Source organism: Phyllobates terribilis, unplaced genomic scaffold, assembly GCF_046119375.1.
Source record: "Phyllobates terribilis strain yellow unplaced genomic scaffold, ASM4611937v1 Scaffold_13__5_contigs__length_258822181, whole genome shotgun sequence".
In the NCBI taxonomy this organism is placed as follows: domain Eukaryota; kingdom Metazoa; phylum Chordata; class Amphibia; order Anura; family Dendrobatidae; genus Phyllobates; species Phyllobates terribilis.
This window is the reverse complement of record NW_027362773.1, coordinates 102,293,870-102,307,286: the sequence shown is the minus strand read 5'-3', so window position 1 is coordinate 102,307,286 and position 13,417 is coordinate 102,293,870. Positions and strand designations below refer to the sequence as shown.

Genomic DNA, 13,417 nt, shown 5'->3' with positions numbered 1-13,417 from the left:
AAAAAATCTTTTACAGAAACTGCAGTCATAAGTGGGCGTTACCCGAGAAATTGGGGCGTTTCTATGACGGAGGGGGAGGGGCTAAAGCATCTCGGCAACACTAGAGTAAAGCGATACAGCATCACGTGACCGCTGTCATAGGGATGGATGTACAGCGAGGACACGCACTTGTGTTTCCGGCTGATGACCAGCAGAGGGTGCTGCTGCGCACAGCTTCCGTGTAGTTTCGCTTTCACTCGCGCCAGGTCACGTGTCAGCGACGCCTCCTGAAGATTGTTAGTGACTGCTCAGTGTGCGTCAGTCGCTGGAGCTATCAGGTGAGTGGTGTATCGCCGTGTGAGAGGGTGCCCCGTGTGAGTGTCGTGTGAGACTGTCATATACCCTCTGACTGTGCTAGATCCGGAGCAGCCCCCCTGTATACCCCCTGACTGTGCTAGATCCGGAGCAGCCCCCCTGTATACCCCCCTGATTGTGCTAGACCCGGAGCAGCCCCCCCCCCCCCCGTATACCCCCTCACTGTGCTAGAGCGCCCCCCCCCTGTATACCCCCTGACTGTGCTAGACCCGGAGCAGCCCCCCTGTATACCCCCCTGACTGTGCTAGACCCGGAGCAGCCCCCCCCCCCCGTATACCCCCTCACTGTGCTAGAGCGCCCCCCCCCCCCTGTATACCCCCTGACTGTGCTAGACCCGGAGCAGCCCCCCCCCCCCCCGTATACCCCCTCACTGTGCTAGAGCGCCCCCCCCCTGTATACCCCCTGACTGTGCTAGACCCGGAGCAGCCCCCCTGTATACCCCCCTGACTGTGCTAGACCCGGAGCAGCCCCCCCCCCCCGTATACCCCCTCACTGTGCTAGAGCGCCCCCCCCCCCTGTATACCCCCTGACTGTGCTAGACCCGGAGCAGCCCCCCCCCGTATACCCCCTCACTGTGCTTGAGCGCCCCCCCCGTATACCCCCTGACTGTGCTAGAGCCGGAGCAGCCCCCCCCCCGTATACCCCATGACTGTGCTAGAGCCGGAGCGCCCCCCCCCCGTACACCCCCTGACTGTGCTAGACCCGGAGCAGCCCCCCTGTATACCCCCTGACTGTGCTAGAGCCGGTGCGCCCCCCCCCCCCGTATACCCTCTGACTGTGCTAGAGCCGGTGCGCCCCCCCCCCCCGTATACCCTCTGACTGTGCTAGAGCCGGAGCAGCCCCCCCTGTATACCCCCTGACTGTGCTAGAGCCGGTGCGCCCCCCCCTGTACACCCCCTGACTGTGCTAGAGCCGGAGCAGCCCCCCCCCCCGTATACCCTCTGACTGTGCTAGAGCCGGTGCGCCCCCCCCCCCCCCCGTATACCCTCTGACTGTGCTAGAGCCGGTGCGCCCCCCCCCCCCTGTATACCCTCTGACTGTGCTAGAGCCGGTGCGCCCCCCCCGTATACCCTCTGACTGTGCTAGAGCCGGAGCAGCCCCCCCCGTATACCCTCTGACTGTGCTAGAGCCGGTGCGCCCCCCCCGTATACCCTCTGACTGTGCTAGAGCCGGAGCAGCCCCCCCCCCCCCGTATACCCCCTCACTGTGCTAGAGCGCCCCCCCCCTGTATACCCCCTGACTGTGCTAGACCCGGAGCAGCCCCCCCCCCCCCGTATACCCCCTCACTGTGCTAGAGCGCCCCCCCCCTGTATACCCCCTGACTGTGCTAGACCCGGAGCAGCCCCCCTGTATACCCCCCTGACTGTGCTAGACCCGGAGCAGCCCCCCCCCCCCGTATACCCCCTCACTGTGCTAGAGCGCCCCCCCCCCCCTGTATACCCCCTGACTGTGCTAGACCCGGAGCAGCCCCCCCCCGTATACCCCCTCACTGTGCTTGAGCGCCCCCCCCGTATACCCCCTGACTGTGCTAGAGCCGGAGCAGCCCCCCCCCCCGTATACCCCCTGACTGTGCTAGAGCCGGAGCGCCCCCCCCCCGTACACCCCCTGACTGTGCTAGACCCGGAGCAGCCCCCCTGTATACCCCCTGACTGTGCTAGAGCCGGTGCGCCCCCCCCCCCCGTATACCCTCTGACTGTGCTAGAGCCGGTGCGCCCCCCCCCCGTATACCCTCTGACTGTGCTAGAGCCGGAGCAGCCCCCCCTGTATACCCCCTGACTGTGCTAGAGCCGGTGCGCCCCCCCCTGTACACCCCCTGACTGTGCTAGAGCCGGAGCAGCCCCCCCCCCCCGTATACCCTCTGACTGTGCTAGAGCCGGTGCGCCCCCCCCCCCCCCGTATACCCTCTGACTGTGCTAGAGCCGGTGCGCCCCCCCCCCCCTGTATACCCTCTGACTGTGCTAGAGCCGGTGCGCCCCCCCCGTATACCCTCTGACTGTGCTAGAGCCGGAGCAGCCCCCCCCCGTATACCCTCTGACTGTGCTAGAGCCGGTGCGCCCCCCCCGTATACCCTCTGACTGTGCTAGAGCCGGAGCAGCCCCCCCCCGTATACCCTCTGACTGTGCTAGAGCCGGTGCGCCCCCCCCGTATACCCTCTGACTGTGCTAGAGCCGGAGCAGCCCCCCCCCCGTATACCCTCTGACTGTGCTAGAGCCGGAGCAGCCCCCCCCCGTATACCCTCTGACTGTGCTAGAGCCAGAGCGCCCCCCCCCCCCCCGTACACCCCCTGACTGTGCTAGAGCCGGAGCGCCCCTCCCCCCGTACACCCCCTGACTGTGCTAGAGCCGGAGCGCCCCTCCCCCCGTACACCCCCTGACTGTGCTAGAGCCGGAGCGCCCCCCCCCGTACACCCCCTGACTGTGCTAGAGCCGGAGCGCCCCTCCCCCCCGTATACCCCCTGACTGTGCTACAGCTTGAGCTGGACTGTGTCCTACGTTGTTTGTGTACCTGGTCATTAATTCTCATTTTTCTCTCCTTTCATTTGTAGAATGATTATAAATTTTTGCCCTCAATGTGGGAAGAAAGCAGAGGACGAGTTCATCTTTTGCCCATTTTGTGGAACAAAATTTCCGAGAGAAGAAGCTGCGGAGTCCGACAGTGTTTCTGAGGACGACGGCGTTCCCCAGCCAGGTACAGCCGCCTGTGTGCCATCATCCGGTGTCACTGCGTCGCCTCCTCACAGCTGGTTACAGTCCATCTATTGCTCTCGTCAGACTGGGAATCTATTGTCATTTTTGGGATTATATAAGGGATAGATATGATTTGGTTCCATGATTCAGCAAAAATCATTCTCGGGGCGCTACTCTGACCTGAAGTATGTAACAACTGAAAGTGACTCATAATCTGTTATGGTAGATTACAGCCTCGCACCCCATATACCCTCTCATTGCTACAGCCAGAGTGTGCCTTATAGTACCACTCACTGTGCTGCCGCCGGAGCGTCCACCCACATGCCCCCTTTGCTGTACTGCCGCCGGAGCGTCCCCCCACATGCCCCTTTCGCTATGCTGCCGCCGGAGCGTCCCCCCGACATGCCCCCTTCGCTGTGCTGCCGCCGGAGCGTCCCCCCACATGCTCCCTTCGCTGTGCTGCCGCCGGAGCGTCCCCCCACATGCTCCCTTCGCTGTGCTGCCGCCGGAGCGTCCCCCCACATGCTCCTTTCGCTGTGCTGCCGCTGGGGCGTCCCCCCGTCCCTCCCCCCACATGCCCCCTTTGCTGTGATACAGTTTCAGTATACTTCCCTGCTACTTTCTGCCACTTGTTTGTATGAAGTATTCTTCCACCACTAGAAAGACTGAATGGGGAAAATATTGGCTCAACAAATGTAAGAAAATGCCTGAATGGAAGCGCGGTGCACGTAGACCAGCTTTCTGGGTAGTAATTGCAGTAGAAGACAAAAGAATCAATCATCCACGGCATGTAGGTGAGTATATTAAAATATGACTTTTATTGCAATAGTAAAACAAAAATGGATTTAAAATCGAAAAAAACATATGGGTGGAAACCCGGGAAACACAGGTCTACGCGTTTCGAGTTCACACGCTTAGTCCTGACATCGTGTGTGTCCAAGCTCTTATGACTTATGTAGAGAGACTGGGGATGGTGAGCCCCCTTGACCCTTGCAATGCCGGTAACTGTAAGACAAGAAGATTCGCCCTTGTGTTTCTCCAAAATATGTCTCGCTATGCCTGACATGGAACATTTATAATGGATCGAGTTTAGCGCCATGTATAAGTTCCGCTATTCTGATTTTTCAGCTTGCGTGTGGTACAACCCACATATTGAACTGCACAATTCTGACATTCAGCCAAGTACACTATGTGTTGTGTTGCAGTTAATGAAGGAATTAATTGAATATGTAGCGGAAGTTTTAGACATGTATTTGCATAAACTGCATTTTGGAAGGTCACACTTACAATTACCTTTGGTAGCTAACCAGGATTGTGGCGTTGAACCACGCTCACAATAAAGACTACGAGATAAAATATCTCCTAGAGGTTTTGCTTTGCAGGCAGAATATCTTAACACCAGAGGATAAAATATTGGCATGTTTGTCATCTTGATAAAGTAGAGGGGAGATTTTTATTGAAAAATTGTTTTAATCGCTTCATAGTCCGTACTGAAAGAGGTAACAAAAGTGATTTTATCCAAGAAATTGAGTTGTTTTTTTTTTTTTGTTTTTATTGTGGCAGGCATCTAATAACCAGGGCTGTGGAGTCTGTAAGCCAAACCCCCGACTCCATAGCCCTGCCTCACTACTGAGCGTGTACATAAAGTGCAGCACAGATTCATCCCAACTAAAGGCCTAAATCTTAAGATCAGGAACAGAACAGACATGTATAGGACATTTCATAGCTTTCCCAAAGCCTATTTTTAATGCGGGTGCATTCTTCCCTGAAAGCGTGGTCATCAGAGCAAACCTGGTGGGCTCCGATGTACTCTCCCACAGAGAGATTTTTAATAACATGGTGGGGGTTGCAGCTAGTGACATGGAGAACGGAGTTCCCACCAGTAGGTTTTCTATATAGTTTGAATAGACTTGTCTGGTTGATTACCTCTGAGAAAAACGAAATGGTGTGTATGAACCAAGAAACTCCACTGTAAAACGTAAATTCAAAATGTTATTGAGAAAGGTAGTACATTCTAGTGAACTAGATAAATTATCATGTACCTACCATATGAATAGTAGGCCGTCAATATATCTTCCATACCACATGATGATGTAACGGAATGGATTGGTAGGCAGGTATAATACAGTTTCCTCCCACCACGCCATGTAAAGGTTAGCCAGAGATGGTGAGAAACTGGCACCCATTGGGCAGTCTAGGATATGTAGGAAAAATGTATTAAAGTAAAAAAAAAATTGTTGGTTTACAAAAAAAACAAGGCAACTTGTAAAATATCGATGAACACTGGTGAATATCCACTATATTTATGGAGATAGGAGGAGGATAGGGCATCCATAGCTTTTTATGTGTTATGCTTGAATATAGTGCTGTAAAATCGCTGGTGGTTAGAGAAGAGCGAGGCAATTAGTGTCCGTTGCTAAACGCCGAACACGGACTTTTCCTGTAAGTCCGTTGCAGAGAAAGAGAATATTTTCCAGCTCCAAAGTTGTTTTCGGTGAGGTTCGGGTACTGTTCTGGTGCCTAAACCAAACTTTTGACTAAAGTTCAGGTTGGGTACCAGAACCTGAACTTCCACAGGTCCGCTCATCTCTACTGGTGACCAAATTGTAAGTGGAAGACCTTTTGTAGTTTGTCCATGATTGATAGAAGATGTCTAGTATCCGTGATATGGACGATTGTTGATAACACCAAAGGTTGCAGTAAGTTGTCAGATAAGTGTTCTGTGAGCGATTGAATTCCGGCAACAATAGGTCTTACGGCGGGAGGAAACTCTGATTTATGTGTCTTAGGTAAAGCATGAAAGATGGGACACATGGGTGTGTTAACCAAAAAATATCCAATATCCTTGACCGATAGAAAACCACTCGAGACAACACCATCCTCCAATAAAAGTAACATGTCCTAGCTGATTCAACTCGTGGGCTCCCATGGAGGTTTGTGGTAGCTAGTCACATCAGATAATTCAAGAACCATTTTATAATATAACAATTTGTCAAGAAGGACAATATATCTGCCTTTATCAGATGGTCGGATAATGATACTAGGGTTGTCCCGTAATTGTGCAATGGCCTGTTTGTCTGAGTGATATTAGAAACATGGTCTCTCTAGAGAATTAATGTGTGAGATCCCTCTCCATGACATGTTGGAAGTTATCCATGACAGGCCGGGCACTCTAGATTGGATAGAAAGAAGGGTTAGGAATTCTGAAAGCAGGTGGTTTATCATGATGATCCGTGTGATTATCATCAGAGATCTGTTAAAGTAGTGATGGCACATTGTTCTCGGAAATGAAACACCAAATCAACAGTGGTATCAAAACCAGAAGAGATAGTAGTCTGATCTGATATTAGTATCAAAGAAATGTCTTTTGACAGCTAGTAATCTCCTGAATTTGGTAATGTCCAAGATTGTATTGAACAGTTCAGCTTGCCCTGAAAGAACAGGGCAATACATCAGCAGTGATGATCGTAGCAGACAGATTCAAGACAGTAAAATTGTCCATATCAGAAGCATGGTATGGAGTAGAATTTATTGCCGCTTTGTTCTGTAATTTTTTTTTTGTCTCTTGCCTGCTCTGTGTCCAGGTCATTTTTTGATTGATGTGTTAGTTGTTCGTTTAATGTCGCAATAAGTCATGTTTTACTCACATACATGCCACAGATGCTGGATTTTTTTGTTTTGTTTTCTGCTGCCAATCTTCCACCACTCCTTGCTTTTTGTATGCAAGTGTTCTTCCACCACTCCATGTTTTTCCACCACTCCATGTTTTTGTATGCGAGTGTTCTTCCACCACTCCTTGCTTTTGTATGCGAGTGTTCTTCCACCACTCCTTGCTTTTGTATGCGAGTGTTCTTCCACCACTCCTTGCTTTTGTATGCGAGTGTTCTTCCACCACTCCTTGCTTTTGTATGCGAGTGTTCTTCCACCACTCCTTGCTTTTGTATGCGAGTGTTCTTCCACCACTCCTTGCTTTTGTATGCGAGTGTTCTTCCACCACTCCTTGCTTTTGTATGCGAGTGTTCTTCCACCACTCCTTGCTTTTGTATGCGAGTGTTCTTCCACCACTCCTTGCTTTTGTATGCGAGTGTTCTTCCACCACTCCTTGCTTTTGTATGCGAGCGTTCTTCCACCACTCCTTGCTTTTGTATGCGAGCGTTCTTCCACCACTCCTTGCTTTTGTATGCGAGCGTTCTTCCACCACTCCTTGCTTTTGTATGCGAGCGTTCTTCCACCACTCCTTGCTTTTGTATGCGAGCGTTCTTCCACCACTCCTTGCTTTTGTATGCGAGCGTTCTTCCACCACTCCTTGCTTTTGTATGCGAGCGTTCTTCCACCACTCCTTGCTTTTGTATGCGAGCGTTCTTCCACCACTCCTTGCTTTTGTATGCGAGCGTTCTTCCACCACTCCTTGCTTTTGTATGCGAGCGTTCTTCCACCACTCCTTGCTTTTGTATGCGAGCGTTCTTCCACCACTCCTAGCCTGATCTTTCACTACACTTATACTGGCAACAGATAATTTTATGCTGTCAAGTGACTTCCTTTTTTTGATTGACATTCTGTCCCTAGAATACAAAATCAGTCCTTTGGTTGATGATAATCGGGCTGCTGGGATCATAACGCTTTGAGAAATCTTACAGAATTGCATTTGCAGTCATATTTACTTGCAGAGAATTGAGCTGCCATGAGCGGAGCGGTCTGGTTGTATAATGCACCATTTTCTTAAATAATTGAGGTCCCAGAAGTTTGGCAACTGTCACTTTAAAGGCATATTTTGTATGGCATCAATGATATCTATTGGTTTTGTCATCTACATTTTTACTTTCTTATAGGACACTGGACACCAGTAAAATCTTCTCCAGTAGGTACGTCTTTCCAGAATAAAGGAAGCTGCAATCTTTCAGATAAAGTAGCACGAGTCAGGGAATTGCCCAGTTCTTCTCCTAAAGCTGGTAAGATTTGCTTCTTTCCTTTTTGTTACTCCTTTTGTAATATGAGTTGATTATTAACATAAAAACTAATTATTTTTTTTTATTGCTTCATTGGGGTACACAGGAAACCATGGGTGTATGAAGCAATAGGAGGCAGCGCACCCCCCCCCCCCCCCAAAAAAAAAGTGAAAAAATTGTGATTTTTTTTTTTAATGGCTCATTTTGTCGACATTTTGGTCCAAAGTGTGAAACTTTCTCCAAAATTTGACACTGACAAGTACAACTCATCCCAAAAAATCAAGCCCTCATATGGCTACACCAACAAAAAAAATTAAATGTTGGGTCCCGGAATAGAACAATAAGTACGAGAGAAAAAAACGGGGTTCAGCATAAAGGCCAAAATTGGAGTGGATGGAAAGGGGTTAAAACGCGGGGGGTTTATAACTGTTATCTCTAGAGAAAATTGGAGCCCACAATATGTATGGTGTATTGAAAACTGGAAACATTCCCGTAAAATATAGACATTCCTTTTTGGCCTCCGTCATTCCATTATGTGACTATTACGCTTTCCTATGCAGCGGGTGTATGTGTGGGGGGTTTTTTTTTTGTTTGTTTTTTATATTAGGCTTGTACTATCTAAAAGACTCATGATTTTTCAGCTCAAATTTAGTAATATCTATAAGATCCTAATATTACAAAACTATTGCTTTGTTTTAAAGCTGGAAATCGAAAAAGCAAAGAAGGAAATGCGACAAGTTCACCAAGGAATGCGCTGAAGAGAAAAGTGAGCGTTTCCCCAGAAAAGGAACAGGTGGTAACAAATGAGGCTTCACCAGCAAAAACAAAGAGTAAGTCCATCTATTAGTGTAAGAAAGTCCTTACTGAGAGCTGAAAGATCCAAGAAGACACTGTAGACAATCCTTTTTTGATCAGGGACTGAGGTTTATTAGAGAAATGCAACAGAGCAGATACAGATTCTCTTTCCCGCTGGTTTTCTTTAAGCAAATTCCACGTGGTGCCATGCTCTTTTTCCCCTTCCAGTCTCTAGCTCTCATCTACAGGTTCCTCCTAAGGTTCTTCTGGAGGCCGCCCTCCTGGGCTTCTCCTCCTGGCTTAGGCTGCTCCACTTGTAAGAAAGTCCTTACTGAGAGCTGAAAGATCCAAGAAGACATTGTAGACAATCCTTCTTAGAAGCAGGGAGTGAGGTTTATTACAGAAGCACAACAGAGCAGGTAGAGAAGACAGGGAGCTGAAGCACGCAGACACGCGAAGGTGTTCAGACAAATACGACAACGGTGGGCGATCTGGCCATGGTCTGGCCCGAACAACAGTAAAAGGGGCTTTTTATACATGGTTGGACAAAGAAATCAACATTCTGCGGCAAAAGGTCATATACTTTTTAGAAGAAAGCATGCAATGACACATGACAACTTTTTAGGAGTATTGTGACAAACTCACTATAATCTTAGAAATCTCCATGTTCCTTTTAGCTAATGTCATCACTACTCACATCACTTCTTTTAGCCTACTCGCATAATTCTTCAAACATTGACAGCCCTATGGTCTTGGTTGCTATCTCAATTCAACATATATGCTATCATATAATACCATTTATTAACTATCACAGTCCCCTGCGGCTGTTCCAGTTAGCCTTTTATTTAGGTGGCTAGAGTTTGTCCAGGATGGCTGCTAGGTCCAACATGGCTATTCAACATATTAGGACTGATCATTTTCTTACAGCACCCCCTCTTGTACTCTTTACAGAGTACAACTTAGAGTGCTGTAATATGCAAAGGTAAATTATGCACAAAACTTTACACGGTGAACAGTAGTCACCAAGTAAAAAAGAGAAGTAACTAAGAAAGGTATATTAAAATTAATCTTTTATTTTGAACATAAAAACAATTAAAAGGAAAAGGATACCAGATTAAGGGAAGACAAAACAAAGCCTTTTTTGTATACTCAAGGCGTGATGGTGAATATAACATTATTATTACATAGGGTCATGAGAATATCTTTTAATTAGCGAAAAGTATCCAATGCTGAGATATCATCTTATATATCACAGTTAAACACAACTGACAGCATACAATATAGTATTAGAGATGAATAAGGTGCTTAAGTGCATTAAAGGCACATAAGTAATCCAACCTAATATTTCATTATAATAACTAAATAGAGTGAATGTGACAATTCCAGGTCTAGTAGCTCTGATAGAGTATAATGCTGACAGAATGTAGTGTGGATATCCAAAAGTTGCTATAACAAATATTGACCTTAGCATGAATCATAAAGGCAGCATATAACCACAACCATCCACATTAGCTAGTACTCACTAGGTTGTTAGAGTATTGTGTGGAGGTAAAGTAAAGGGAAGGAACCCACATAGTAATAAATATCCACCTGTATTACGTAGCACGCACCACCATAGAGGTTCCTGCCCCGACGCGCACGTTTCGCCTAGCTTCTTCGGGAGGTGTGTCAAGGTGGGGGGCGTATGGGTTTAAATGGCACAAAGGACCAATCAAAGTAAAGGGGGAGGAGAATCTAAGTGACGCGACCTAGATAAAACACCGGCGCATGAGCAGGTGAAAGCCGATGCATATTATAAAGTCCTCAGACCTGCGGTCACGTGCCGGATGTCGCACTCATTCCGCCCACCAAGCGGAAACGAGGAGTGAGCCGCATTCACAGACCACGGTATGCAGGGCTTAACACAACGGCAACCCGCGCATGCGCACATCCATCAGGTCAAAGTAAATGTTATAATGTCAAAAAATTGAGGACCATATCAAGTATGTTAAGGACGCAGTATACAAATTGTGCAGATATAATCCTAATATAAAAATGCATAAGTGTAAATAAATTAGTAAAATGGCAGCTTTGTTTTAAAGCTGGAAATCGAAAAAGCAAAGAAGGAAATGCGACAAGTTCACCAAGGAATGCGCTGAAGAGAAAAGTGAGCTTTTCCCCAGAAAAGGAACAGGTGGTAACAAATGAGGCTTCACCAGCAAAAACAAAGAGTAAGTCAATCTGTTTTTTTTTTTTTTTTATAAAGCCTTTTCTATTAGTGTAAGAAAGTCCTTACTGAGAGCTGAAAGATCCAAGAAGACACTGTAGACAATCCTTCTTAGAAGCAGAGGCTGAGGTTTATTAAAGAAGCACAACAGAGCAGGTAGAGAAGACAGGGAGCTGATGCACGCAGACACGCGAAGGTGTCCAGACAAATACGACAACGGTGGACGATCTGGCCATGGTCTGGCCCGAACAACAGCATAAGGGGCTTTTTATACATGGTTGGACAAAGAAATCAACATTCTGCGGCAAAAGGTCATATACTTTTTAGAAGAAAGCATGCAATGACACAACATGACAACTTTTTAGGAGTATTGCGACACTCACTATAATCTTAGAAATCTCCATGTTCCTTTTAGCTAATGTCATCACTACTCACATCACTTCTTTTAGCCTACTCGCATAATTCTTCAAACATTGACAGCCCTATGGTCTTGGTTGTTGTCTCAATTCAACATATATGCTACCATATAATACCATTTATTAACTATCACAGTCCCCTGCGGCTGTTCCAGTTAGCCTTTTATTTAGGTGGCTAGAGTTTGTCCAGGATGGCTGCTAGGTCCAACATGGCTATTCAACATATTAGGACTGATCATTTTCTTACAGCACCCCCTCTTGTACTCTTTACAGAGTACAACTTAGAGTGCTGTAATATGCAAAGGTAAATTATGGTAAACAGGATCAGCGGGAGGGTCCATCATTTTATACACTCGGGAACCGGTGTTGGAAGGGCTGCCTGAACTTGGTTTAGTGGTAGTGGACTACGAACCCTGGAGGAAAAGGGTCAAGTATAACTCTTCACGAAGGGGACATGATTATAAACTCGGGACTGAAGATTGTGCAACTCCTCAAAGTAGTTTAGCTCTTTTTGGAACAACCTCTGTCTACAACACACAGAAGAGGCAACCAAACACAACTCATTCAGTAATAAAAGCCCAGACTAGGGAGTAAGCAAAAAATCCCTACAAAAAACCCCACAAAAACAGAAAAAGTCAAAGTATTAGTCCCATAATATTTTAGTTTACTCTGTCGCCTCATTGGGGGACACAGGACCATGGGTGTTATGCTGCTGTCCACTAGGAGGCGACACTATGCATAATCTGAAAAAGATTAACCGTGGCTCCTCCTCTGCAGTATACACCCCTGGACGGCGTCAGCCTTCTCCAGTTTTTGCTTAGTGTCGCATAGGAGGCACACCTAAAACTTTTACTCCGTTTTTTTCCCGACGGGATTACAGATGAAGAAAAGTGGGTCTCCTGCGAGACTCCCGGCATGGCTCCTTCCTCTGCCCCCTATTACGGGGTGCACAGTTGAAGTCGAGATGGCTATTCACCATGTCGCTCCTTCCCCAGCCCCTCGGGTGCTGGTTCGAAGTCGAGACCCCCCCCCCCCCCTCCTTTCCCAATTCCTTTTGGTTTCTGGGTTGAGGTCGAGGCGAGGATAAAGCCCCCTGATGGTCACAGCAGCACCCTCCCTAATCCCACTCTGGGGGCATTAGGTTGAAACACCTCAGGTAGGGCCTGTACAGGCAGCACTCTGCAGCTCCCAGTAGCCAGCACACTGCAGCTGAATCCAGGGACCCCAGCCCTGCTGCGGGCTCCTGTCGGGGCCGGGGGGGGGAGTGCAGGCAGGCATGGCACAACACAGACACAGGCCTTCCTGCGCCCTGTCTCTGCGGCAGCACCAGCTCTATGGTGCCTCAGGGGGACTCTTCACAGGGCCACCCTTCCGCTTATACCCCCACCACTATCCTGCCTTTTAATCCGGGGGGTCCGGTTCAGATCCGGCCCCCTCCCGGACTTCCGCGCCGGCCTGGAGCCCCTTTGGGCATCAGGCATCTAATTTAGACCGCGGCTCCGGCCTAGCAGAAGTTTCCCCCCCGGATGACAAATATGACACTCTACAGTGACATAGAAGGGGCGGATCCAGACTGAGAGTGCGCGATTTCACAGCAAATTGCCGCCCTTTTCAGCACTCCGCCCCCCTTCTTCCTTAAGCTTTACTCTGGCAGCCATTATCTGCTGCAGGAAAAAGAATTAACCCTGCAGCTACCGGTCGACAGATACAGACCAGGCCTGCCAGTCTCCGGGGAGGCACAGGACTGTGGATGTTCAGCGCTGGACCTAGAGGCACACTGGTGGGGTAAGATCACAGCTGGAGTTTTTTCCCTCGACTGTGAATCCTATAAGCTCCTCCGCATAGCCAGGGCCCTCCTCATAGCCACCCCTGTGCACTATGTCAGGCTCAAGGTCCAAGAGAACCAGGCAAGACTGCTATTATGCACTCTGTACAGCCTGCAGTAATACTCTCCCCAGTGGCAGCACGTACCCACACTGCCAGGACTACATCCAGGCTGCTGTGCCAGAGCCC

General features: G+C 48.7%; 1 protein-coding gene across 1 annotated transcript in view; it reads left to right on the top strand.

The window, feature by feature from the left end:
* Positions 1-163: 163 nt before the first annotated feature.
* Positions 164-13,417, top strand: part of VRK3 (VRK serine/threonine kinase 3) — a 39,982-nt gene continuing 26,728 nt past the window's right edge. Inside the window, exons 1-5 of the mRNA XM_073658318.1 lie at positions 164-317; positions 2,900-3,042; positions 7,871-7,990; positions 8,689-8,817; positions 10,864-10,992. Of these exons, the coding sequence (XP_073514419.1) occupies positions 2,901-3,042; positions 7,871-7,990; positions 8,689-8,817; positions 10,864-10,992 (520 nt within the window). The 5' untranslated portion in view covers positions 164-317; position 2,900. The remainder of the gene's footprint in view (positions 318-2,899; positions 3,043-7,870; positions 7,991-8,688; positions 8,818-10,863; positions 10,993-13,417) is intronic.